We start from the raw sequence: 25,994 nt of genomic DNA, 5'->3' as shown, positions 1-25,994 counted from the left end.
TATAAGATCCCGGGACATTCACATGTTCCACGTCTGATGTTGTGTACCTGATCCAGTGCAGTAAATGCCCTGTTGGGGCCTTTATCTTGGAGAAACAGAGCAAAAACTTCAGGCTCGGATGAGGTCTCATCGTCAATTAAACATAGAAAGACAGAATTCCCTGTGGCCGAGCACTTCTAGTCACAGACACAACTTGGAAGGCATGAAAGTTATGATACTGAAAGGCAATTTCAAATCACAGCAGCACAAAAAAATTGAGGAATATAAATGTATAAACAACCTTTGACACTTTCAACAGAGGGTTAAATTCTTCAAAAGGATTCATGCGTGACTGGGAGGTATGAGGCATCTATAACACAGATAACACGCTAGCCTGGTGACCCCCTAACACTAATTCAGGGACCATAAAACCTTCACATCTATGTTTGTATTTCTGTTGTGGTATTCGATGTAGTGCAAATTAATTACATCCATGTTCTGTGCCTTGTCATATGAATATGTGTGTATATATATGCATGTCTCTTCGGATCCATTTCATTATGCCTTGATGAAGGACCCTGAGAGGTGCAAAAGCTCGCATGAACATCATGTATTTTTGTTAGCCCTTAAAAGGTATCATATCTACAAGATTACTTGGTTTCTCTTACTGAGAGCAATCATTTTTTGCGATTGAAATGCCTAATTAGGGAAAGTTATCTTCTCTCCCCTCCGTTGTCCGCAGGGTAACTCCCTCCCCCTCCTTTTTTTTTTGAGCTGCCATAGACGTCTATGGCAGCTTTTCTGTGTAACGCGGACAGATATAGAGGACCTTTTTTTCCCCAAACGAAGATTTTGCGAGGAAAAAACACGTTCGTCTGAATGAATCAAAGGCAGCACTTGGTCGCGTTATACGGGCATTGGATTCTCACATGTGGAAACGCCTCCGCAAATATGTTCATCTGAACCCATTCTCAGAGTGCTGTGTCCGTGTGCCGCCTGATGCTAGTTATTCCTGAGTCTCTCGGGCGCAGCTCACCCCCCAGACAGTGGGCACCCAGCCATATTCATTGCTATAAGGACAGATTCAGACGACCGTGGGCGCAACTACGCCCGCTGGCACGAGGGGAATTCCTTCCCCTTCGCTGGCTATTCAAACATCGCGCCAGAGCACAGGAGTTTGAGAACAACCGCGGTAAGATAGGTGCGGTCCGATATTTGCCGCACGTGGTATTCGCTACAGGGTGGGTCCTATCTTTTCCCGGGTGTAGAATTTTCAGGCGAGAATCCCGATAGTGAAAATGAAACCACTGAGATCATTGTTTTTGTTTTGCCCCGTCAAAAGGCCGTGATTATCACGTCCGCATAAGGGGGGAAACCACATTCGTCTGAATCCGCCCTGAGGCTTGTATGAAGAGTGTAACATTGACTTGCAGGAATCCTGCCTTCCAATAGGTGGCGCTGTGGAGGGATTGTTCCGTCTTCCTTATCAGCATTATTCCTGACACAACCCCATAAATCCGCCATTTGGGTAATTTCTATAAAGGTGTAGTAGACACACACGACATACGCTATATACTCGTTTTATTATAAATACCTTATAATAAGCTTTTACATCACTACAAAAATATACAGGCGAGCAGAGAGCGCTGGACAACGTACCGCACGCGTCATCTCCCAGGCGGTCGGCGTACAGGAAGCATATTATTCTACAGGAAGACAAATCCATTTTAACGTTAAAAAAAAATACAAAAAAACCAAAAACCATGAAATATCAGCCCTCCACTCATCACGTTTTATCAAATCCAAGACCCTATCCAGACAGCAGTAAAACAGCGATAAACGAGTCACCGCGGCTCCAGCCCCCATAACGAGTCACCGCGGCTCCAGCCCCCATAACAAGTCACTGCGGCTCCAGCCCCCATAACGAGTCACCGCGGCTCCAGGCCCCATAACGAGTCACCGCGGCTCCAGGCCCCATAACGAGTCACCGCGGCTCCAGGCCCCATAACGAGTCACCGCGGCTCCAGCCCCCATAACGAGTCACTGCGGCTCCAGCCCCCATAACGAGTCACCGCGGCTCCAGCCCCCATAACGAGTCACCGCGGCTCCAGCCCCCATAACGAGTCACCGCGGCTCCAGCCCCCATAACGAGTCACCGCGGCTCCAGCCCCCATAAAGGAGTTTCTGTGGCTCCAGCCCTCATAACGAGTCACCGCGGCTCCAGCCCCCATAACGAGTCACCGCGGCTCCAGCCCCCATAACGAGTCACCGCGGCTCCAGCCCCCATAACGAGTCACCGCGGCCCCAGCCCCCATAACGAGTCACTGCAGCCCCAGCCCCCATAACGAGTCACCGCGGCTCCAGTCCCCATAACGAGTTACCGCGGCTCCAGCCCCCATAACGAGTTACCGCGGCTCCAGCCCCCATAACGAGTCACTGCGGCTCCAGCCCCCATAACGAGTCACCGCGGCTCCAGTCCCCATAACGAGTCACCGCGGCTCCAGTCCCCATAACGAGTTACCGCGGCTCCAGCCCCCATAACGAGTTACCGCAGCTCCAGCCCCCATAACGAGTCACCGCGGCTCCAGCCCCCATAACGAGTCACCACGGCTCCAGCCCCCATAACGAGTCACCGCGGCTCCAGCCCCCATAACGAGTCACCGCGGCTCCAGCCCCCATAAAGGAGTTTCTGTGGCTCCAGCCCTCATAACGAGTCACCGCGGCTCCAGCCCCCATAACGAGTCACCGCGGCTCCAGGCCCCATAACGAGTCACCGCGGCTCCAGGCCCCATAACGAGTCACCGCGGCTCCAGCCCCCATAACGAGTCACCGCGGCTCCAGCCCCCATAACGAGTTACCGCGGCTCCAGCCCCCATAACGAGTTACCGCGGCTCCAGCCCCCATAACGAGTCACTGCGGCTCCAGCCCCCATAAACGAGTCACCGCGGCTCCAGCCCCCATAACGAGTCACCGCGGCTCCAGCCCCCATAACGAGTCACCGCGGCTCCAGCCCCCATAAAGGAGTTTCTGCGGTAAGTGTCCGTGTGCGGATAAAAACCATATCTGCGACATTACAGCATTTTTGGGCTAAAACGTGTAAGTATTGCTCTTTTGTTACTTTATTACAGCCCCGGAAATGGGTCACAGTTTTGCATCTCTGAACCCCCCGTCAGGCCACTTTCACACAGCCAAGAAAATCATGCGAGATTTATGCTCTCTTTTGACAGTGGAAGTCAGGTGACCGCTGCCTACCAATCAGAGGCCGCAGCCTCACTGCCTATTCTCCTGGCATCAGCGCTTACCTCCTGGGTGCCATGATGCCAGGAGTCCGGAACGCTGACCCTGCTGAGAATCGCGGAGCTTGAGAACTGGATTGTGTTTGTTTTATTGTTTTCACTCATTTGGCTCTAATTTTAAAAAGTGATTTTGCACCCGGACGAGCCCTCTAAATCCGCCGCAGGTCAATCTATGCTGTGGATGTTTACTGTGGATTTTATCCCTTCAAATGGAGGGGGTGGGATGCGCAGTGAAGATACAACAAAGTCTCTACCATTTGTGCAGATTTGCCGCTGAGGATTTTCCTCTGCAGCAGATCTGCAACGTGTGAACATACACCTTAAAGGGCCACTCCGGCGAAAACACATTTTTCTATCCCTGTCCCCATTATCTTATTGCTTGTCACACTCAGGGGTCCTCCAACAACTTTCATGCAGTGCAGCCCCCTGTCTGATACTTATCAGACATCTTCTTGAGAGTGAGATTTTTTACTTTCACTTTCAAATGTATCCCATGATGCATCAGCACAGCATTAACTGAGGTTGTAGCATTTCTGCTTGCTGGGGGTGGGAGAGATGGATTATCATTACCTTCTATAGATCACCTAAATAAGCTACAGCCCATGAGTACACAGTGAGGAGGATGATCTGTGATCTCCTCTAGTATACCTGTGTGACAGGAGCTGTGCAATCATCATCAGTAACTGTGACAGGAGTCTCTGTGTCCCCTTCTAGACAGTTTGGAGTCATGTAGGATTCATGCAGCAGCATCACTCGGACCATGAAGTTGACTAGTATCCAACAGTATAACCCCAAGTAGATCTGAGCTGTTCAGCATTGAGATCACATGACCATCTGAGGAAAAAGGCCGGGAAATGCAGGCAGAAAGAAATGACTAACGAAGGTAACACAAGTTCACTGGGGGAATAGCTACATAATGAATGAGAAAACAAAATCCCCGGAGTGGCCCTTTAATTGCCTGCTTTTTTAATGTCAGGAGTTTTAACGCGAAAAACGCCCAAAATACATCTTTTAAAAAAAAACATAAAAACCAACGCATTTTAAAATGCCAGACAATAAGGGCTTGTACACGCAAACATATGTTCAGTCCATGTGCCATCCGTGTGTTTCATGGATGGTACTCGGACCCATTATAGCCAGTTAGGCGTGAAAAAAAATGTTCTGGTCCGTATCACAAAGCGGAATCAGACATGCAATATCCACTGCCCGCGGTTCGCGCACAGCAGCCGGGCATGTTCATGGGTTGTGCGATGCGAGTTGCGTCTGAGTATGGTGGGCGCAGCTCACAGACCCCCGGGTGCATGAGCCCTATGGTGGAGGGGGCGGCATTACAACTCGCTCTTGGCCGAGGAAGAGCTTCATTCAAGGAGCTTCCAGAGTGTCCAATGAAATATTTTGCTACAGGAAAAGTTCCAAAAGTTGTGATGCTGTGACGGAAGACGCGATTCCTCCAACGTTCACGGTCTCAGTCCTTACAGGACGCAGGGTTTCTGTCTAGAAATGGCGCAGCTCCTGGCAGCATCTGCTATCGGTACGGTGAGGAGGAGACGCCATTTACGTCGGACTGGACTGAACCATTATGTCTCTGATCCTGGCTGTTTACACGGAGCTTCTTCAGTTTGTCTTCAAGCGTTTTTAGTTCTTCAGCTAGGCTGGCCACTGGGGGGCGCTGGTTGTCACCCTACCGGGGAGAAGAGAACGGGAGTTGTTAAAGGGTCGTATACATTTTTTAAATAAGCATTTCAAACCTGATACACTGTGTTATGCCTCGGGTTGCTATTCAGCCGGTAACAGTGCCAGTAATCCATAAACGGACACGGCAATACCAATTGCTTTATTTATTATTATAAATACAGCAAAAGTTGTTTTTTTAAACTTCAATCACCTTTTAATTTCTCAAATAATTAATTAAACTTTATTTTTTTACTCATCTTTACACTTTTTTTTTTGTCCCCATAGGGGACTTGAACTTGAGATCATTTTGATCGCTCATACAGTATAATGCAATACCATAGTATTACATTATACAAGGTTTTGCCAAAGGCATCTCTTGATAGCTTTTTAGTTATAGCAGCCATGGTAGCCAAATGACACCTCTCAATCTCATCGCATGGGGGGGGAGGGGGGGGGGGGGGGACATTCGAGACCCCTAACACTTAAGTATCACTGTCAGAATTGTTAGCAGCATTTAAACGGTTAACTTCTATGTATGGAGTGGGATCAGCTCCCGCTCCATACAAACCTCATGCACCAAGGATGTAACTGTAGACGAGTCCATGTCCTGGCCGAAATTGTTGGCTCGGAGCTAAACAACAGAAATAAAGACACAAACTTTACACGGGCCTCACAGCCCAACTTGTCCTTGGAAGATGCTGTTGAGGTTATGCACCAGCAGGGGGCAGGCTCCTACAGGACAACTATATCCTTACCAAAGCCGCTGTGCCCTGAAGGACAATGTGCGAAAGTTATTTGTAGGTGTGTGAAGACGGTGAGAAGTAGAACCTTACAGGAAGCATCAGCTGAATGCGTGTGAGAAGCCTACAGGAAATGAGAAAACCAGAAAAGAGACCGAAGAAGAAGAAGAAGGACACTGAATATGTCAGACAGATATACAGGGGGCTCAAAAGGGTGGAAACAACCATAGAGAGTGAAAATGATTTGGCAGACGGTGATCCAATTTTGTATACAAGCTGCTGAGAAAGAGGGAAACCTGTTGGACCATGTCACCAACATGACGGCCATTTTGAATTCTGACATCTTGGATTCAACTCAATGAGAAAGTAGGGGTGTGATACACCAAACAGGTAGTGGATGTCACCAGTAAAACAACGGGGCGCTTCATTTTAACATAACTTTATTAGTTCTCCTGATAACTCAGTGGTTTGTCTTCATTACAGGCAATGTGAATGATGGCGTTCTCTCAGGCAGACCATATGGCGTTTGTCCTTATGTCAGGTGAAGGACGCACACGAGTCATCGCCGCAGATTTCAATGAAGGCCGCCCAACCTTACCTTGAATTACCACCTCTTTCCAAACAACAAAAAACAGGTTCTGTTGCTCATAAACCCAAATCTGGAGTACCGAAGACAGTTCCTGATGGGTGAGGCCAGAGCGGCGGTCGCTGATGCTTCGTCGGTAACGGTTTTCGGCGTCCAGATTCGTTTCAGGCTGGATTCTCATGTGAGATTTGTGTTTGGCGAGACGCCCGGACCTCGCACGGATATGAACCCGATTCTTCTGAATGGGGTCATACTCGTGAGCGATGTTTCCCCACTGGAGTTGGCGGCAGCGTTGCCCCACATGCTAGGTGCACGCGAGTGGGGCAAACAGTGGGAGAAGCTCCGCGATCCTGTCAGCCGCGGCGGAGGAGCGCTACTTACCCAAAGTGATGCAAGGAGGCTTTGATACAACAACGCCTCGCATCCGCATGGTGGTGAGCGCCATATCAGGCCAAGTTTCACGACCCGACATCACCCTCGCCCGTGTTGTTTTAAGCGATGTGGCTCTAAAATTGAAAACTGACTTCCCCAAACAACCCCATAATATTCCTCCCTAAGGCCAACCTCACCGGGGCGAGGGCGATATCGGGCCATGAATCATGCCAACATCATTACTTCGGTGAAGCAGCGCTCCTCCGCCGCGGCTGACAGGATCGCAGAGCTTCTCCCATTATTTTCGATGGGGGTGAAACCTGGCATCACCTTGCATACACCTGGCACGCGGTGCGATGATGCCACCAACACCATTGAGAGATGTGATGCGAGAGTGCGCCCAAAGATAGGACGTGTTGCGACTTGTTACTTTATACCGCGTTCTGATAGACAATGAAGCCACACCACAGTCATGGCTTAATAGGCAATCTGCAATTACACCCTGGGGCTCTCAGAAGACACCCAGCTTCCAGGGTAACTGAACAATGGCATTGTGGGGGGCCATTTGGGACCCCTGGACAACGATCTGGGTATTTGAAGGCCATTTTCAGAATTGACAATGGCCTTTAGATGGTTAACAGCCGGCACCATCACTGATTGACAACTGTGGTGATCGTCACCTTCCCATAGAGGAAGAATTGGCTCTCCACGCACATTCAGAAGACCTACATGGGCTAAAAGTATCAACGTAGTTCCATAAAACCATAAAATTACTCATTTACGGTTTGGGCGCATCCTGTAAAAATACAGAGTCTTACCTGGACGTCGGTGGCGCAGCGCAGGTAGCAGCGTGTCCACAGCCGGACCCAGGGCGCCACACACAGGGGAAGTAGAAGGTCCGCCATGGATTGCTCCGACGAGATGTTGCTCCTCAATTGCTTCTCTTCTTCCAGCAAGCTCTCCACGGACTGGGAGCGGCGCCCCCCTCTCTTGGACACGGTCACACTCTTTCTTGGGAAGAATGGAGACTGTAAGACGAGCACGCCCTTGGAAAGTAGATACACGTTGCAGGCGTTGGAGACATCCAGCTTGAGGAAGAAGAAAAGTCAATGAATGTGTCAGTAGTATGATCGGGCACCTGAAGAGTGAACCACCACTAGGACTACACGGCCGCGCGACCAAAGATGACCTAACACTCTCATTGAAGTCGATGGGGTCACATTGCGCCAAGGTTAATATTTAAAAATTTTTTTTTTGCAATCTGTGGGTCATGACAACTTGTAAGTTCCACTGTGACTCCATTGACTACAATGACATATCGATCTTCAGTCAAAGTAACCATGTAGCAGAACTATCAGCTGTCCTAGTATATGCTGGTGTTCTCAAGGTAATGACAATTTTGCAGCATTTTACCTTAAAATTCTATGTTGTGTTATTCCTCTGTTATTCTTCCTGGAAATGTATTAATACATTGTTACTACTCCCTACAGAGTCTGGCACTGATTGGACAATGACAGAGTATCCAGGAACAGCAGGTAATGCCCAATTGTCAAGTTATTCCTACATTTCTAGGAGGAACAACAGAGGAACAGAATATGCAGAGATCTATGTTAAGATGGCCTAAAACATACTAAGTATTGCCGTGTACATAAAAGTCTGCTTTTATTGTCACCCTGTCTCCAAAGAAAAAAATGTAATGAAAAGCAATCCAAATGTCGTATGTACACTAAAATAGTACCAAAGGAATCTACAGCTCGCTCCGCAAAACACGAGCCCTCACGCAGCGCCATTCACATTGATCCACAGAATATGGCTGGATTAACACGTATGTGCGCAAGCAACACGCAAAGAATACAACCAGCTAACTTCACATCAGTCACATGTGTGTATTTTCCAGTGCATTTTGGTGGCACAAACCCCCCCCAAAACTCAGCATGCTCTATCATCCTGCGGTCCCCATAGAAGTCAATGGGGATGTGCAACATACAAGGCGATGCAGAAAACACTGTATAAGGCTTTATTCACACAAGCATATATCAACCGGCAGATATACACTGCCTATCTGATGCATTGGTTTACAGTGCATCAGTTCAGATGGGCGTATTCCTGCGGCATTATAGCTTTTACGCTGGCTAGGAAAGATAGTTCAGGAACTATCTTCTGGCTGGAATACGTCGGTCACTGCCATAGACTCCTATGGGAGTCTATGACATCTGCCGGAGAAAGGAGGTGGGAAAGAGTTTAGCAGCGTGTCTGCTAAACTCCCACCCCATCCCTCCTCCTCTCCACCCCTTGCCAGCTGTTTGCAATGGGAGGAGGCAGGACAGGGCTCCCGTCCCGCCCCCTCCCATTGCTGGATTCCAACAAGGGGCAGAAAGGTGGCGGGAGCTTAGCACACTAGCGCTGGGGACGGAAACGGGGAGGCAGTTTTGCAGAACTAAACTGTCTCCCCCCGCCCAATGGCATTCCGAGCGTGGCGTATACTCGCCATGCCCGGACAGTCTTAACACATGTACAAACGGCATTTTTGTGTGCCCATTCATGCGATTTACAGTCACGTTGTGGCACGGCTGACCGAAAATCACTACTCTCGTGTGAATGAGCCCTAATTCCGCTGGAAAAAGAACACATCTGGAACTCGGTAGACGAATTAGTAATTTCAATGACAACATCTTTGTTTGAGAATTAACGTCTTCTGGGTGCAAAAAGTGAACAGTACTGCGCGCTAAAAAATGGTGATGCGCGTGCAAATAGTTTGAAGAGGGCCTTAAGGTAATACGTCATTTTTACTGCACCCTGTACACCATAACCCCCAGGATTTCTTTTCATTCACCCCCAAAAGTTTTTTAATACGCTAAACGGTACCATTAAAAAAATACAACTGGTCCCACAAAAAAAAAAAAAGGGAATGTATGTTGGTGGAAAAAAAAAAGTTATGATTTTTTGCTTTTTTTTTAAAGCAGGGAGTTAAAAATAAACAAAAATGGCTGGTCATAAAGGGGTTAAAGGGATATTCAGACAAATATTATTCATGGCATACTCATGCTGCAGGTGGGGGTACAACCACGGGGATCAGACGATACCTAGAATAGGCTATAGGGGCTCTATAAACAAGTGTTTCCCGGATGAGGCCCTCTTCTTGACCAGGCCCGGTGCCTGACGTGGCATCACCATGGGTAGGGGCAGAGCACCAGACATTATTTTACTGCCCATTGTTTTCACTTCCCCTTTAATCACATTTTCACATACCCGTCGGCTCACCTTGTCGGCGTTATGCATGACCCCGTTGCCGTTTAATACTGCTTGTTGCCTGATGCGATACAAAGGATTGCGGAACTGCTGCCTACGTGAGTGATGGTAAAACAAGCTCCATTCCCAAACCGTTGGCGGAGCTGACTTCACCTCTTCCACCGACTTGTAGTCCCCATTCAGTAATACCTTCTCGCGCACAATGTCCCTCCAGCCGTTTATCGGCGTGTACGTCTGACTAGAGGAGTGCCGCTGAAAACAACAAGGCGGGTATTGAGTCATCGCACCCATTGTACACTAGTAGAACGGGACAGGTGTGACATCTCCTCTGGACATTACCTGGCTGCCTCTGATGCGGTCCCAGGGACAGTTGTGCGTGAAGGTGCTGCAGAAGAGGTTGTAGGTACTGTCATGAAGAGCCAGGAGGTAAGACTCGGTGAACTCGAAGGCGGTCGGGTACTGCTGCAAACACTGCCAGACACAGTCCAGGAACAGCAAAAACACCGGGGACTGCAAGAGGGAGAAGGAACCAGATGGGTAAGTCATTCTGGCCATTTTTGACCGGTTCCATCTGATTCGGTAAGAAATAACAGCCATAGCCACTCACTTCTTCCTTGTCCGATTGCTTGAAGTGATTGATCCTCTGCATGAAGGGGTGGCCGGCCGATACCCATTCCTTCTGAACCAAACTCTGGAAGCCAGACAGAGTCCTTGAGTAAGGGTCCGAAAGCACCTGCACCAACGATGCCAGCAGACAGTTTACATCCCGGTCCTCGGGCTCTGCGGTGTGATGGAGGATAAATACACCTTATAATACAGTAAAGGACAAAACAGTCCTGGCTCACCTCCTTCCGTAACGTCCACAGACGTTCAAGGAAAGGGCCGCCTCTTGGATGAAGTCTGTGGAGACAGCGGTCAAAAGAATCGGTCGACTGGTGTCATGGAAGCCCAATTCTCCTGACAGTTGTGGCCATAATCTCTTGACAGCCCACGGCACTGGTATCTTGGCACCAGTGGCGGTCCATCTTGTAGGGCTGTACTGATTTAGGTAAATGGCTGAAGAACATCAGGCATATCTAAGATTATAGGCTTTGCTCCTGTTTTATCCTGGTAGTTGAGATGTGGGGCCATGAAATGATGGCATTTGGAAGCCCCCTAAGGATTGAGAAAACTTTGATTCCATATTTTTAAAGGCATTTCGCCAACCCCTCTTCATACGCCTGACTAGGGGTCCTCCACGATTCAGAATGTAGAGCTGCTCATAAGAGCCGATCCTGTTCCCGCATCCTTTTTGATGGCCATTCATCTGAACGGCCATCCTACCATGCTCCTGTAGAAAAAATATGGTGGGCTATGGTCTCCTCCAGCTATATCTGGTGGGGGCTTCCAAGACCTGGGCTGTTCGCCATAGGTGATGCTGAAAGAGGTTGTGTATGATTTCACAACCCCTTTTAATATACCGTTAGTTGTAAATCAATGTTGCAGACAAGAACAGCCTTAAAGGGGTTGTCTGGGACTTTTACTGTTGATCTTCAGAATCAATCATCAATAGTTGATCAGCTGGGATCCACCGTTCGGGATCTCCATCCTATGTCCAGCTGATCGCCGTGCAGCTGGATAGAGGTGGAAGCAGAGAGCGCCATCTGTATGGATGCGCCCCGGTCATGTACTACAGGCACAGCCACCATGGAATATAATGGGGACTGCTGTGTCTGCACTACCAAACTGGGTCGCAATATGGACAATACTATCTGCTTTCAGCAAAGGCTTAGGAGTCAATTGATCGATAGGGATCCCAAGCGGCAGATTCCCACTGGTCAACTATTGATGATCTATACTGAGCATAGGTCATCAATAGTGAAAGTCCGGACAACCCCTTTAAGGGTGTGTGACCCTGTGCAGTACATCTCCTGTCTCTACTACAGCAGGTGCGACTGGCCCTAACGGCCTGGGCCCCAGAGCTTGCACCCCCTAATCTTTCACTAACCTATACGTTTTATTGACTGTGTTATGTGGCAAAGCTATGCACTGCGTGGTACGGTTATTTGTACATTATATGAACGGACATTATATGGTGCGCCATAAGGAAGCGGTTACGGTACTACATAGGGCATCATCCAAACAAAGCCAAGCCCTAGTGGCAGGTAGAGGGGTCATGGCTGGTCCCCCAACTATAGACCCGTCTGATTGATTACTGTAGGCTGTAGTGTACCTTGGAGAACAACAGATCGATTCCGTTCGCTCAACAACATGGAGACTTCACTGGCTTTCTTCAGACAAGACCTGCAACGGAGATGAGAGAGCATGTATATGTGTAATATGCAGCCATGCCATAATCACACAGATCAGAGTATAGCCCTTCTTAAAGGGGTTGTTCAGTCGTAAACTATTGATGGCCTATTCTCAGGACAGATCATCAATAGTAGATTGGTGGGGGTCCACTACCTGGGACACATGCTGATGAGCTGTTTGCCAGGCCAGCATGTTTGTGTACTGAGCTGATTTCTTCAGGAAGCAGACAGCTCCGTTCCCACTGCAGTGGCCAAGCTTGGTATTGCAAACAAATTCCCATTCATTTCAATAGGAAGTTGGCCTGCAATACTAAGCTTGGTCACTACACTAAGAACAGAGCTGTCAACTACCTGCAGAATTCAGTTCAGTACATAAGTGCATCAGCTGTCAGGGGGCCTGGTCAACAATCCCCCGTCAATCTACTATTGATGACTTCTGCTGAGGACAGACCATCAATAATTTACAACTGGGCAGCCCCTTTAAATTGTAGGGATAGGATGGAACATGCTAGTGAGGTGGGGGGTTATAGCTTTCCTGTGCTGGAATCCATGACATATAGCAATTTGTTGAAGTTTAACCCCATCCTGGCCACTCCCTGTAAGTTAATAGACTAAAAGGCCAGGTCTTATGTGCTGTGTTTGATTGCACGGTGCAGGCAGCAGGATTGGGCTGTCACAATGATAGGCAGGTCCTGTAGTGCCATAGGGACCTTAAAATAATCAGTTCCTTGTCACAAAGAGCACCAAACACAACAGTCATATTGCTGGGGAATCCTGCGATTTCGGTAATGACTACGGGGATTCCTTCTGCAGATAGGGGCTTGAAGGGATGCAGAGAAGACGCAACGTGTGCCCTCTGTGTCTGTGCATACAGATCACAGCTAATAGTGACCAAGGGGCTGTTGTCATTAGGGCTTGTTCACATCAACATGGAAACCAAATGAAACCCATTATAGTCAATGGGGTGGTTCTGCGCTGTTCGTTCCGTCATATGACTGTTCCGATCAGCCAGGGGGTGCAGTTTCCTGCACCTTCAGTGCAGAAATAAAACAGAAACCCCAAGCACTGATGTGAACAAGCCCTTAGATTTTCATCAGTGATCTCTAAGTGGGGTCGGCAGGGAACACATAGATACTGTCCTCCCTGCTAACCTGCGCCACCGTGGTAGATATGCATGACACATACCATATCAACTAGTCTTATAACCCTGCTGCACTGTTATAAGAGGCCAATGTGAAAGGGGCCTCCAAATTTTAACCCCTTAGTAAAACTACGTCCTGCTGTTGCAGGACGTGTATGGAGGGAGGTAGCGGCGCTATCTCCCTCCATACAGCGCGGGCATCAGCTGTTTATTACAGCTGACACCAACGGGCAATAGCTGTGCTCGGCCGTCCGGCCAATCGCAGCTATTAACCCTTTAAATGCCGCTGTCAATTCTGACAGCGGCATTTAAATCCCCCGAACGCTGTTTGGGGGTCCCGCACAACCCCCCCGCGGTGAGATCGGGGGAGCCGTGCAGGTGTCGTGGCAGCCGGGGGGCCTAATGAATGGCCCCAGGGCTGCCTTAGCAGACTGCCTATCAAGCCATCCACACAGGGTGGCTTGAAAGACTGCCTGTAAAAAAGCAGTATGACGTAATGCTATAGCATTACGTCATACTGCAGGAGCGATCAAAGCATAGCATGTTAAAGTCCCCCAGGGGGACTTCAAAGTAATGTAAAAAAAATAATCAATAAAGTTTTTTTAATTGTTAAAAAAAAAAAAGTTATAAAAGTTTAAATCACCCCCCTTTTGCCATATCCATTATTAAAAAATCAAAATCATAAAATATAAATATGTTTTTGGTATCGCCGCGTCCGTAAAAGTCTGATCTATCAAAGTAGTGCATTATTTTTCCCGCATGGTGAACGTCGTCTGAAAAAAAAAAAAAAGAACGCAGAAATACACTTTTTTAGTTACCCTGTCTCCCAGAAAAAACGCAATAAAAAGCGATCAAAAAGTCGTATGTATTCCAAATTGATACTATCAGAAACTTCAGGACATCCCGCAAAATATGAGCCCTCGCTGAACTACGTCGACGAAAAAATAAAAAAGGTATCGTGCGCACAAAATGACCGCAGAAAATAATTGAAAAAAATTAAATATCTTAAAAAAATAAATAAAAGTACGACAGCAAAAAAAATACTATATAAGTTTGGTATCGTAGCAATCGTACCGACCCATAGAATAAAAATATCAGGTCGTTTTTGTTGCAATTTGTGTGCTGTAGAAACAGGACGCACCGAAAGATGGTCGAATGGCGTTTTTTTTCCATTTCTCTCCGCTAAGAATTTTTTAAAAGTTTTTCAGTAAATTATATGGTACAATAAATAGTGCCATTGAAAAATACAACTCGTCCCGCAAAAAACAAGCCCTCATACAGCGACGTCGATGGATAAATAAAGGAGCTACGATTTTTTAAAAGGGAGTAGGAAAAAAACAAAAATGGAAAAAAGCAAAAAAGCTCCATCACTAAGGGGTTAAGAAGTTTTCTAACAAAACGGCCACTGAAGGACGGGTGAATGCATCTCTGGATGGAGCAGGTATGGGCCAGGGGCAAAGTCTAGCACCACACTCTTCGTTCTTGTTAGGCTGAATGGTAAGCCTACCAGTGGCACTAGGCTCCACCCCTTTTTACTCCATTGAGAGATGCATTGACCAATCCCAGGACAGGTTTCCACAATCAGCAGCTATTTTGTTAAATTTCCGTCCAACCCCTTTAAAGGAGATTTAAAGAAATTACCTGACGTGATCCAACCAGCGAGTTGCTTCTAGATTGGACAGCCATTTCTCATTAGGCACGGGAGTAGCGGTATCTAGAAGAAGCAAACAGTCTGCTCAGAGTTTACAATGACTTTGGTACCAAAATAACCCAAAATAACATGAACGTCATTTTACGGGCCGTTATAATTCTGGAGATATCACATTTCTATGTTTTTTGTTAACTTTTATTATTTTTGCACAATATTAACACTCTTTTACAAAATAATCGTGTTGTTGCAATTTTTTACAATTTTTCAACTATTTTTCTAGCGTGTTTTAGGGCGGGGATACACTGCGACTTTTGGCCACTACACGGGTCACATAATCAAAGATCGCTGTGTAGTCCTGCAACGTGGCACTATCACCGAGGTTGGACTTTCCACAACCATGCGGATGACGGCCACATTAACCTCCGACCCACCCCGCGACCCCATTGACGTCTATGACAGTGCGACGTCGCGGAGCTCCAAAGAGATCTTTGGTTGAGGCCAAAAGTCGTCATGTAGCCCTTGTCTTAGGATGTGTGATTTGGGACAACTTATAGTTTTCATTAGTACCATTTTGAGGCACTTAGGTCTTTTTTTACTCCTTTTAGTCATATTTTTGGGCGGTGGGACAAACAGCTATGCCAACATTTTGGATTTTTAGTTGTTTTTGTTATAGCATTTACCACGTGGGATAAATAACACATTAGGTAATTAGTGGTCGTTTCGGATGCAGCGATAATAAGTCTCTCATGACACCCATGCAGAAAAAAAAATTCTCACTCCGTCCTTTTTGCGTCTTTCTCTCCCCTTCTCTCTCACATTCTGCACCCCTAGAAGCTTCTCATGGCACACAAGGCTACCACGGCGCCCTGGTCGGGAATCATTGGTGTAATGGGGCAATATTTATTTTTATATTACTTATATAGATTTTTTTTTTTTATTTCTTCCCTACAGTTTGACTTTTTTTTATATCTTTATTTAGTTCTGTTTGGGGACTTCAGCATGCAGTCTTTTGATTGCTGTAATAATGCACTGCCATTCTTCGGTATTACAGTGTATTATACCAGTCAGTGTTTCATTGATAGGCAGCCTATTAGACCCTGCCTTAGGGGCCATTGTCAGGTCCCCGACTACCAACGTAAGGGGGTTCCCTCTCAACTGCCCCATTTAAATTTCAATGTTGCAACTTCTGGCAATTCCAGCCAAATATGAAACTTTCATAGGTAATATGAAGCCTCCAAAACTGGGAACCAAGATCTGTATCTCTTCCATGTGTTGAACCAAAATATGCGGGTGTGAATGAGGCCTTACAGTAATTACATGGCCGCCATGGGAACACCATATTCTACAAGATGGCTAGGTGGATGGAGACATTGAAACGAGGCTGGGCTACGCTGTTTCCATAACTCTCATAGAAGTGAATGGGAGTTGCGTAAACAGCATGGAACACCGTGCTTCACTGTTCTCATAACTTCTATTCACTTCTGCTTGAGTTAAAGTGGTATTCCGGATATGGATTGTTTTGTCAAGTTTTCACCCATCCACTGGATAGGCAAAAACGTATAGATAGGTAGGGTCTGACCACTGGGATCCACACCTATACCAAAAATGGGGAGTCCTGTTTCCCCCTTCCTCCAGAATACTACATTAAAGAAACAGCTTAGCAAAGTGCGCCTGGTTGTTTCGGGCCTCCCGGCCACTGCATGCAGACGGGCCGAGGCAATGGGGACTAGAGCCAGATATAAGTGCAATTCCCAAAGGTGAGATCTGCACCTATCGTGAGTGAGAGTTGCGTCCAAGAGGCTCATGTGCAACTCATATTGGGCAGCACACGGACAGCAGTTTGTATGCTCTTCGATTTACACAGACACAATACATTGGCGTGCAATGGTGGCATGTCCTACTTCTGGTCAGTGAAATGGCAAGGAATAGGACATACTAGGAGTTTTTTAATGCGGACCGTCAGTCCATATGAAAAAATGTCAATGTGCATAACCTCATAGGCTTATAATAGGGCGGTGTGCTGTGAGTGGATTAGCATGGATAGCACCCAGTCTCAAATACGATAGTGTGCCGGAGACCTTTCATGGCATATCCAGTTGGTTTTCCATCCTCACGGTAGGTCATCAAAAGTTGATCGGTGGGGTCAGCTACTTTAGATTGTCGCTCTTCAGCTAATTCTCTGGCCGGATGTCCATATCAGTGGTCAGACCCAGAATTATAATAGAAGGCCTTTCTATTACACTTCCGATTCTGACCACCGATATGGACATCCGGCTCAGCTGCACTGACAGCAGCTGGAAGATCAGCTAATTGTCAACGATCCTGAGTGGTGGACCCTTGCCAATCAACTATTGATGGCCTATCCTGAGGATAGGTCATGACTAGTAAATGCTTGGAAAATCCCTTTAAAGGTACCTGATAGTTGCCCAAATAATAATCGCCCAAATTAGTAATTATGGGCCACAGAGCAGGGAAGTGAGCGAGAAGTTGCTGAGTAGTCTCTAGTCGTTCCTTTTCAGATCACTGAAATGGAATGACTACTCAGAGTCTTCTCACTCAACCTTTGAGCAACTCCCGTTTGCAGTGAATGGAGACGTGCGGCTGGAATGGCTGTCGAGTGCTTCTGCGCCCAACGGTTGTAGCGTGTAAAGGAGTAGTTGAATGGGCTTGATACCAATATTCTGAGCATGCAATGCAATTAAAGTATTAGCTGCCACTTCCCTTGTTCTGCTCCCCTTCACAGTGTGACATGGGGCACAGGGGAACGCTCCTACCAGAATACAGGGGGGTTGAAACATCTGCACCGTGAAGAACCATGATAGGATTGACATCCATATTTGGTACCATGTGAAGTGGGCGCTGTAACAATAATACTGAGTTGAAGTGCCCTTTAATCATCCCACAGTTGTATACAGCGGAGAGTCATAAATTAGTCATTTCCTGAAATGTCTCTATTAATGTCAAACTATTTAACCCGCAGACACAATATAGATCCAGTAAATGGAGTCGGGGAAGTGTTTGTACCTTGGGAGCGATAACTCCTACTTCATAGATAGATTACTTTTTTCTTCTTCCGTTTAGGCTTCCTCTGGTTCAATGAAAATGCAATAACTCACCCTCGATTGATCAATGTGGGAATTTAATTGACACTCATCTAGTTTCATCACTTACTAACTGGAGTGCTCAGAGGTACAAAGGTTTCTCATTAGCCTGGGGCTGGATTATGGACTCTTCACTTGCCAAACGAAAGGGACGTTCATGTACGGCAAATGGGGAACACGTAAAGGGACACCTACAGGGTCTAATATACATTTGTTGTGTATCGGTGTATGGCCCGTAATCGCCAACTACAATCTAAATTGGGCGGAGGGTTCCCCTGTAGGGCATGCATGACTGGGCAAAGAGTTAAAGGGCTGTTTCCCTCTCCAGAATCCTATATCAGTGTGCCAAAATGCTCCGTTCTCCAGATATAGCAGCCATTGATTCCTTTGGTTGTTTACTATTTGTTGCCAAGGAAACCAACCACCCTTTCAATGGAGAGAAATAGCAGAGGAGGCCGATGCTGGCACCCTTCTTTCATCTAAATCTGATGGCCGGGATCTCAAGAGCATATACGCACCAGATTTGGGCCCGGCCACCAGCCACCATTGTGCTTTCCATATAGGTGGTGGTCTGTTTCCATGTTATCAAGCAGTAAACAAACAGAGGAATCAATAGCTTCAATATCTGGAGAACGGAGCATTTTGGAAATACACGTCATATGGGTGAGTGCATCAACCAGCGACTATCAGAATCCAATGCATCAGATCGTAGCGTATATCGGTCCGACCGTGAAAACGGCTCATGTGAGAGAGACCATAGAGAAATGAACTGAAGAGGAAATGGTAATTGTGGCATTGTTCTTTAACCCTTTGCAATCCAATTTTGGATTCAGGGTTTCCCAGGGGGCTTTCTCTTTCTGCCATTATATAATGGCACCATCTGCTGGCTAGAGTCAGTACTGCGATATATGACATGCTGGAGAGGCCCCCCCCCCCGACAACAGAGCGGCCAGTAATCTACAGTAAGAATACCCTGCCGGACGTCTTCCGACATCGGAGCTGTACAGCCTTCAATCAGAATGTCTTTAGACGTCAGACAGTGGATTGGAAAGGGTTAAAAAAAAATTTCCCCAGAACTTACCATGCTGGATAAATAATGGGATATTTTATAGTTCGGGCTGTTATGGATATGGTGATTAGTTTTTTTTCTTAAAATTTAGGTAAAAAGTTTAAATGCTGCGGTCAGCATTGACTGCAGCATCTGTGGGGTTAAACAGCATAGAGGAGTGATTAAATGAGCAAGCGCTCAACTTTTGAATCTTTTTGGAGGGTAATAACATGAACAAATGTCCATGTCACCTCTTCCCTAGGATAAAGGGATAGGCAGGAGGATCACAGATGATCTCTGCTGTCTGCCCCTCCTCCACTCTGCACAAAGTAACAGCTATAAATTCAGTTTTCCCAGCCCCACTTCAAATGGCTATAGCTTCAGGTCTATCAATGCTACAGACTTGCTTCTGGTGTCATTTTAAAGCCAAGAAGCATGGCAAAGGCATCGCAGTAGCACTGACAGAACCGAAGCTACAGACACTGGAAATAGAATGAGCTCTGTTTATTCTAAACTGTAATACCTTTATCCTGCAGAACAAACACAGCACAGGGCAATCAGTAGGGGGGAAGGGGTTAAATATATCTAAAAGGGAATCTGTCACATCCTTTATGCTGCCTTCATTAAGGGAAAGCATACAGTAGTGACAGACATGCTGATTGCAGTGATCTGTCACTTGCGGGTTATGTCTTTATGCAAGAGCTGCTCTTCATATGAAGTGTGAGTACAGTTGCTAAAATCTGTTGGTTTTGCAAGCTGGCAGAGAGAAGGTCTCCAGCTGCTAAAGAGGAATATAGTCTGTATTAGTTAGTGCCGGACAGGCAAGGCTTTTCTTTTGGTTCCTTATGTGCTTTTATATTGTTTACTTGCAACTGTGCTAATTAAGCTGTCCGAGTGTTAGGGCCCATTTACACGGAATGATAATCGCTCAATAATCACTCAGACAGTTTTGAGCGATCACTTTGCATAAGCTCTTAAGTAGCTGATTAGCTACTTAGGAGTTATTAGTGTGTAAATGAAGGTGGACGCTGTATGCAGAAGACAGCGAGAGCACTGTCATCTGCACACAGCTGCTTTGTTCTCGGAGCTATCGCTGAGAGCCCCGAGTGGGATACCAGCTGAAAGAATAGTATCAGCGGTATCCCGCTGAGAACTCAGTGTGCAGCGCTGATAAGAGCTTGCTAAAAGTTAGCGCTGAACGAACAGTGCATGATGGACGCCCATTGAGACACAATGATTATCACTCAAAAGATGATTTTTGAGCGAATTTTGAGAGATAATCGTTGCGTCTAAATGGGCCTTTAGTGGTAGTTTAACCCCTTAGTGACGAAGCCTGTTTGCGCCTTATTGACGGAGCCAAATTTTGGAAATCTGACATGCGTCGTTCAACGTAGCATAACTCCATAAAGGCTTTACATATCCAAGTGATTCTGACATTGTTTTTTCGCCACATGTTGTACTTCATTTAGGTTGTAAAAACAGACCGATATAATTTGTGTATATTTATTAAAAGTACCAATATTGGAAAAATGTTGAAAAAATTGTCATTTTTTCACATTTTCAACAGTAATAGCTCAAATATGTCCAAACATACTGTACAAATATTTGATAAGATATATATTTCCATCTGTTTACTTTATTCTGAATGCACACTTGAAAAACTTTTGTGTTTTTTTTAACCATTTAGAGGACATACAAATTTGACATTACTTTTCAGCATTTTGAGGAACACTTTGCTTTCCTGCACCAAACCAAGTTTGCAAAGGCTCATAAGTGTCAGAATAATAGATACCCCCTCAAATGACCCCATTTTAAAAACTACACCCCTTAATGTATTCACTGAGGGGTGTCATGAGTATTTTGACCCCACTGTTTTTTTTCAGGAATTAATTCAATTTAGAGGAGAAAAAATACAATTTCATATTTTTGCAAATATGTCATTTTAAAGACATATTTTTTTCCTATAGAGCCCATGAAAATGAGGATTTACACCCCAAAATGGATACCCCCGTTTCTCCCGTGTTCAGAAACATACCCATTGTGGCCCTAATCTTATGTCTGGATGCATAACGGGACCCAAAATGAAAGGAGTAGTCGGTGTCTTTCAGAACATAAATTTTGCTTGAAGGCGTTTTAGGCCCCATAGCACTTTTGTAGAGCTCTTGAGCGGCCAAAACCAAAGAGAGCCCCCACCAGTGACCCCATTTTGAAAACTAGACCCCTTAACGAATTTATCTAGGGGTGTACTGCCCATTTTGACCCCACAGTTTTTGAATGAATTCAAGCCAAGCAAAAGGAAAAAATTGTGATTTTCGTTTTTTTGTCAATTCTGTCATTTTAAAAACAGCTTTTTTTGTACAGCACACACATGAATGGAGCCTTGCACCCCAAAATGGATACCCCTGTTTCTCCCGTGTTCAGAAACATACCCATTGTGGCCCTAATCTTATGTCTGGATGCACAACGGGGACCAAAACCAAAGGAGTAGTCGGTGGTTTTTAGAACATAAATTTTCCTTGAAGGCGTTTTAGGCCCCATAGCACATTTGTAGAGCTCTTGAGTGGCCAAAACCAAAGAGAACCCCCACAAATGACCCCATTTTGAAAACTAGACCCCTTAACGAATTTATCTAGGGGTGTACTGCCCATTTTTACCCCACAGTTTTTGAAAGAATTGAAGCAAAGCAAAAGGAAAAAATTGTGATTTTCGTTTTTTTGTCAATTCTGTCATTTTAAAAACAGCTTTTTTTGTACAGCACACACATGAATGAAGACTTGCACCCCAAAATAGATACCCCAGTTTGTCCCGTGTTCAGAAACATACCTATTGTGGCCCTAATCTTTTGTCTGGATGCACAACGGGGCCCAAAATGAAAGGAGTAATCGGTGGCTTTCAGAACAGAAATTTAGCATGAAGGTGATTTAGGCCCTATTGCCCTCTTGTAGAGCCCTTGAGCGGCCAAAACGACAGAGAACCCCCACAAATGACCCCATTTTGAAAACTAGACCCCCTAACGAATTTATCTAGGGGTGTACTGTGTATTTTTACACTACAATTTTTGAATAAATCAAAGCAAAGCAGTAGGAGAAAAATTACAATTTTCATTATGTCGGCAGTCGTATCAATTTAAAAACTGTTTTTTTTGTACAGCACACATAGGAATGAAGACTTTCACCCCAAAATGGATACCCCCGTTTGTCCCGTGTTCAGAACCATAACCCTTGTAACCCTAATCTACTTAAAGGACACATGGCTAGGCCTATAATGGATGGAGCACCTGTTGGATTTCAGGGTACAACGGTATAAATTCCAGACCCCATTGCCCACTTATAGAGCCATTGAGCGTCCAAAACGATAAAACCTCCCCACAAATGACCCCATTTTAAAAACTAGACCCCTTAATGAATTCATCTAGGGGTGTATTGCGTATTTTGACCCCACAGTATTTGAATAAATCTAAGCAAAGCAGAAGGAAAAAATTACGATTTTCATTTTTTGGGCAATTTTGTCAATTTAAAAACAGTTTTTTTTGTACAGCACACATAGGAATGAAGACTCTCACCCCAAAATGGATACCCCCGTTTGTCCCGTGTTCAGAAACATACCCATTGTGGCCCTAATCTACTTACAGGAAACATGGCAAGGCCTATAATGGAGGGAACACCCGTTGGATTGCAGGGCACAACTGAATACATTCCAGGCCCCATTGCCCACTTGTACGGAATAAAAATTGACACCTTAAAAAAATATCCCCCCCCCACACACACACACCCACCCCTACCGCTCCGCCCTTTTCGGCGTTACCCAAATCTTAGATAAAAGTAATAATGTGAACTGTGTAATATTTCCAAAGACAAGGGTAATTACGGAGGCTGGTTGGGATTGGTACATGGGGCTATAAAACCGTGTATCCCCCCTCCTCTCATGCTTTTTGGGGGTATTTCGTGACCTCAGTAGCGGGGATGGGGTGTAAAAAGTGTCGCTCTGTGAGTCTCCGTAAGCTTAATGAGATGCGGCGGTCTCACACAGAAGGCGCTCAACAAGCTGCTCCTGGAACTGCAGGAAAGCGAACGTTCCCGGGGCTTCTTGTAAATTGCGTATTACAGGTAGCGGTCTGAATAACGCCGGGCTCACATGGCTGTAGGTGGAATCTGCTTGCGGAGGCCCGCAGCGGATCCCAGCTGTGAGCAGGGCTGTGACCCTGCGTACGGCTGCGTAATGTACTGCGCATAACTGCCTACTCACACAGGCGGTCATACGCAGTATATATATATTTTTTTGTTTGTATTTTCCGCACCGTCGCTTAGCGATGACGCGGGTACCCGCAGCCCGTATATAATGTAGTTGCGTATGGGCAGCGGGTATATCCGCGACCATGGAGCACAATGGGCTCCATGTTGCGGATATCCGCGGTAAAATAGAACCTGCTGCGTTCTCTTTTCTGGGAGTGGATTACGCAGTTCCGACCCGCTAATGTGAGCGGAATTGTGTAATCCAATGCGATTGATCTGCGTAATACCGCGGATCAGACGCATGCGGAATCCGTAATTCCTATCCGGTCATGTGAGACCGGCCTAAGGTAGATCGCTACCTTTTTATCACGTGATCGGGGACCGCCCAACGAGGCCACCCGTCACTGCTCCAGGCTCTCGGCGACCGTTGGTCGCTGGGAGCAAGGAGATTTTAAATTTCCTGGGCTCCCCGACTCCTGTGCATGTGTCCGATGTTTTGCCGGCGGTCGCATGCGCAGAATCCGGGAACGTTCACGGAAGAAGATCGCGTCGGGGCGCAAATACGGAGGCCTCCGGCAAAAAGTTTCATCTCCTCTCACCGATCGCATCAGTGAGGGGAGATGAACCTTCACCTTTTTTTTACTTTTACGTGATCGCCATTATCCATTGGATAACGGCGAACACGTGATCAGGAACCGCTCACCGCGGCCCCCCGTGACATCTCCAGGCTCTCGGCTAAGTTTTGTAGCCAGGAGCAGGGAGATTTTAAATTACCACGGCTTTTGCGCATGCACCTGCCATATTGGCGACGGGCGCGTGCGCAGAAGCTGGGGTAAGGTCCGCGGATAAATCCGCGGGCCTTAGGTACGTCATTTCATCCTCCCTCACGGATATGATCCGTGGGGGGAGATGAAACGCAAGTTTTTTAAACTTTTTTTATTTAACTTTTTGCACTTTTTTTTTTACTTTACATGATCACTGTCATCCATTGGATGACAGTGATCATGTCCCTGGTAACATCCCTCTGCTCTTGGCTACACATGGCAGCCAAGAGCAGAGGGATTTTGAATTTCCCGGGGCTCGAGCCCCTCTGTGCACGCGCCCGATGTCAATCATCGGGCGCGCATGCGCAGACCGGGATTTCGGGTCCCGGGACATCGGGACATCGCAGAGGACCGGGGGTGAGTATTTTCACCTCCCCTCATGGATCCGATCCATGAGGGGAGGTGAAACCTTACTTTTTTTTTACTTTTTCAACTTTTTTGCGATCGCCACTATCTAATCGATAGCGGCGATCGCGGGCCCGGGGACCGCTCACAGCGGTCCCCGGTAGCACCTCCTGGCTCCCGGCTACCTTCAGGAGCCGGGAGCCAGGAGATTTTAAATTTGCCGGGGGCTCCCGGGCTTCTGCGCATGCGCGTGACGTCATCGCCTGGCGCGCATGCGCAGAAGGCCGCCGGCGGGTCCGGGAGGACGAGATCTCCGTGGGACACCGCCGACAAGCCGGGTAAGTAATTTCAGCTGCCCTGGTGGAGCCGATCCAGCAGGGCAGCTGAAGAACTAACTTTTTTGACAGTTTTCTTTACTTTTTTGCGATCGGCGCTAGCCATTGGCTAGCGCCGATCGCAATGCCGGGGGGGACTGCCCGCATCCTGGGATGACAGCTCCATGCTGTCGGCTACCTGCGGGCACCGACAGCATGGAGCTGTCACGTCCTCAGGCAAGTGGGCATTAATCCAAAGAGGATGCATAAAACTACGTCCTCTAGGATTAAGGCCCACTTTCTGAGGACGTAGTTTCCCGATGGGGCAGTCGTTAAGGGGTTAAAGCCTAGTCCTGGCTGTTGACTTTGGGTTTGCTGAAAAGGACACTCGTCATTTGACCCCAGCAAAGGTGATCCCTCCACCAGATGTGGGTTTTTTTTGGGGGGGGGGGGGTTTGCTTGCATAGTTGGCCTAAACTGAAAGGTCAAAGCATAACAAAGCCTGATGGAAGGGCTGATGGAGGGTCCATATACGGTGACCTTTACTACTTAATTGGAGGCGTGCATGGTAGTCGGTGGTCTTACCATTACAGCACAAGGCGCGGAGCTTGAGGAAGGAGACCTGGATGTCGGCTACAGAAGGCAGGTCCTCGCTCGTGTCAATAATCACACACTGCGAATGGCTGCCAAATAAGAGGGATCTTATTGACCTAGAAAATCCAATCAATAATTAGTAACCAGTCGGAGGATTAACGCTTGCACAAAGCCCGATGCATTCAGGCCGAGGATCCGCCACGCTGTAGCTTCACGTATAAAATGACAGAGAGGAAGCGGAGACAATGAGATGTAACTGAAGACGAGGGAGAAGTGTATTTTCAAAGAAATCTCAGAACAGAAGGTCACGGCCGGTAATGGGAGAATGACAGTGAGCGAGGAGGGATTACCTTACAGGAGTGTCATGGAGTGGAAGGAGGGGGGAAAGGGCTCGCTCACGTAAGTTATAAAGTAATTAGCTGTGCTTCATGACCCGATAAAGTGGAAAGGGCAAAAGTGTGAGGTTTTAAAAGGCTGCCATTCAGAAAAAGGAGATAAGCCTTCAGATAACAAACTAATATTTTAAGAGGCAATCCCACCAATCTCCACAGGATAGG

General features: G+C 46.8%; 1 protein-coding gene across 1 annotated transcript in view; it reads right to left on the bottom strand.

Annotated features, from left to right (window-relative positions):
* Window positions 1–2,901: 2,901 nt before the first annotated feature.
* MTMR11 (myotubularin related protein 11) overlaps window positions 2,902–25,994 on the bottom strand; it is a 57,528-nt gene continuing 34,435 nt past the window's right edge. The window contains exons 10-17 of the mRNA XM_066609180.1: window positions 25,429–25,553; window positions 14,970–15,042; window positions 12,109–12,179; window positions 10,504–10,676; window positions 10,236–10,406; window positions 9,909–10,148; window positions 7,466–7,735; window positions 2,902–4,956 (exon numbers count right to left, since the gene is read on the bottom strand). Of these exons, the coding sequence (XP_066465277.1) occupies window positions 4,801–4,956; window positions 7,466–7,735; window positions 9,909–10,148; window positions 10,236–10,406; window positions 10,504–10,676; window positions 12,109–12,179; window positions 14,970–15,042; window positions 25,429–25,553 (1,279 nt within the window). The 3' untranslated portion in view covers window positions 2,902–4,800. The remainder of the gene's footprint in view (window positions 4,957–7,465; window positions 7,736–9,908; window positions 10,149–10,235; window positions 10,407–10,503; window positions 10,677–12,108; window positions 12,180–14,969; window positions 15,043–25,428; window positions 25,554–25,994) is intronic.

The sequence above is a fragment of the Eleutherodactylus coqui genome, chromosome 6 (genome assembly GCF_035609145.1).
Source record: "Eleutherodactylus coqui strain aEleCoq1 chromosome 6, aEleCoq1.hap1, whole genome shotgun sequence".
NCBI classification, from domain to species: Eukaryota; Metazoa; Chordata; class Amphibia; order Anura; family Eleutherodactylidae; genus Eleutherodactylus; species Eleutherodactylus coqui.
Note: the sequence above shows the minus strand (reverse complement) of the source record. Positions and strands in the feature narration are given on the sequence as shown.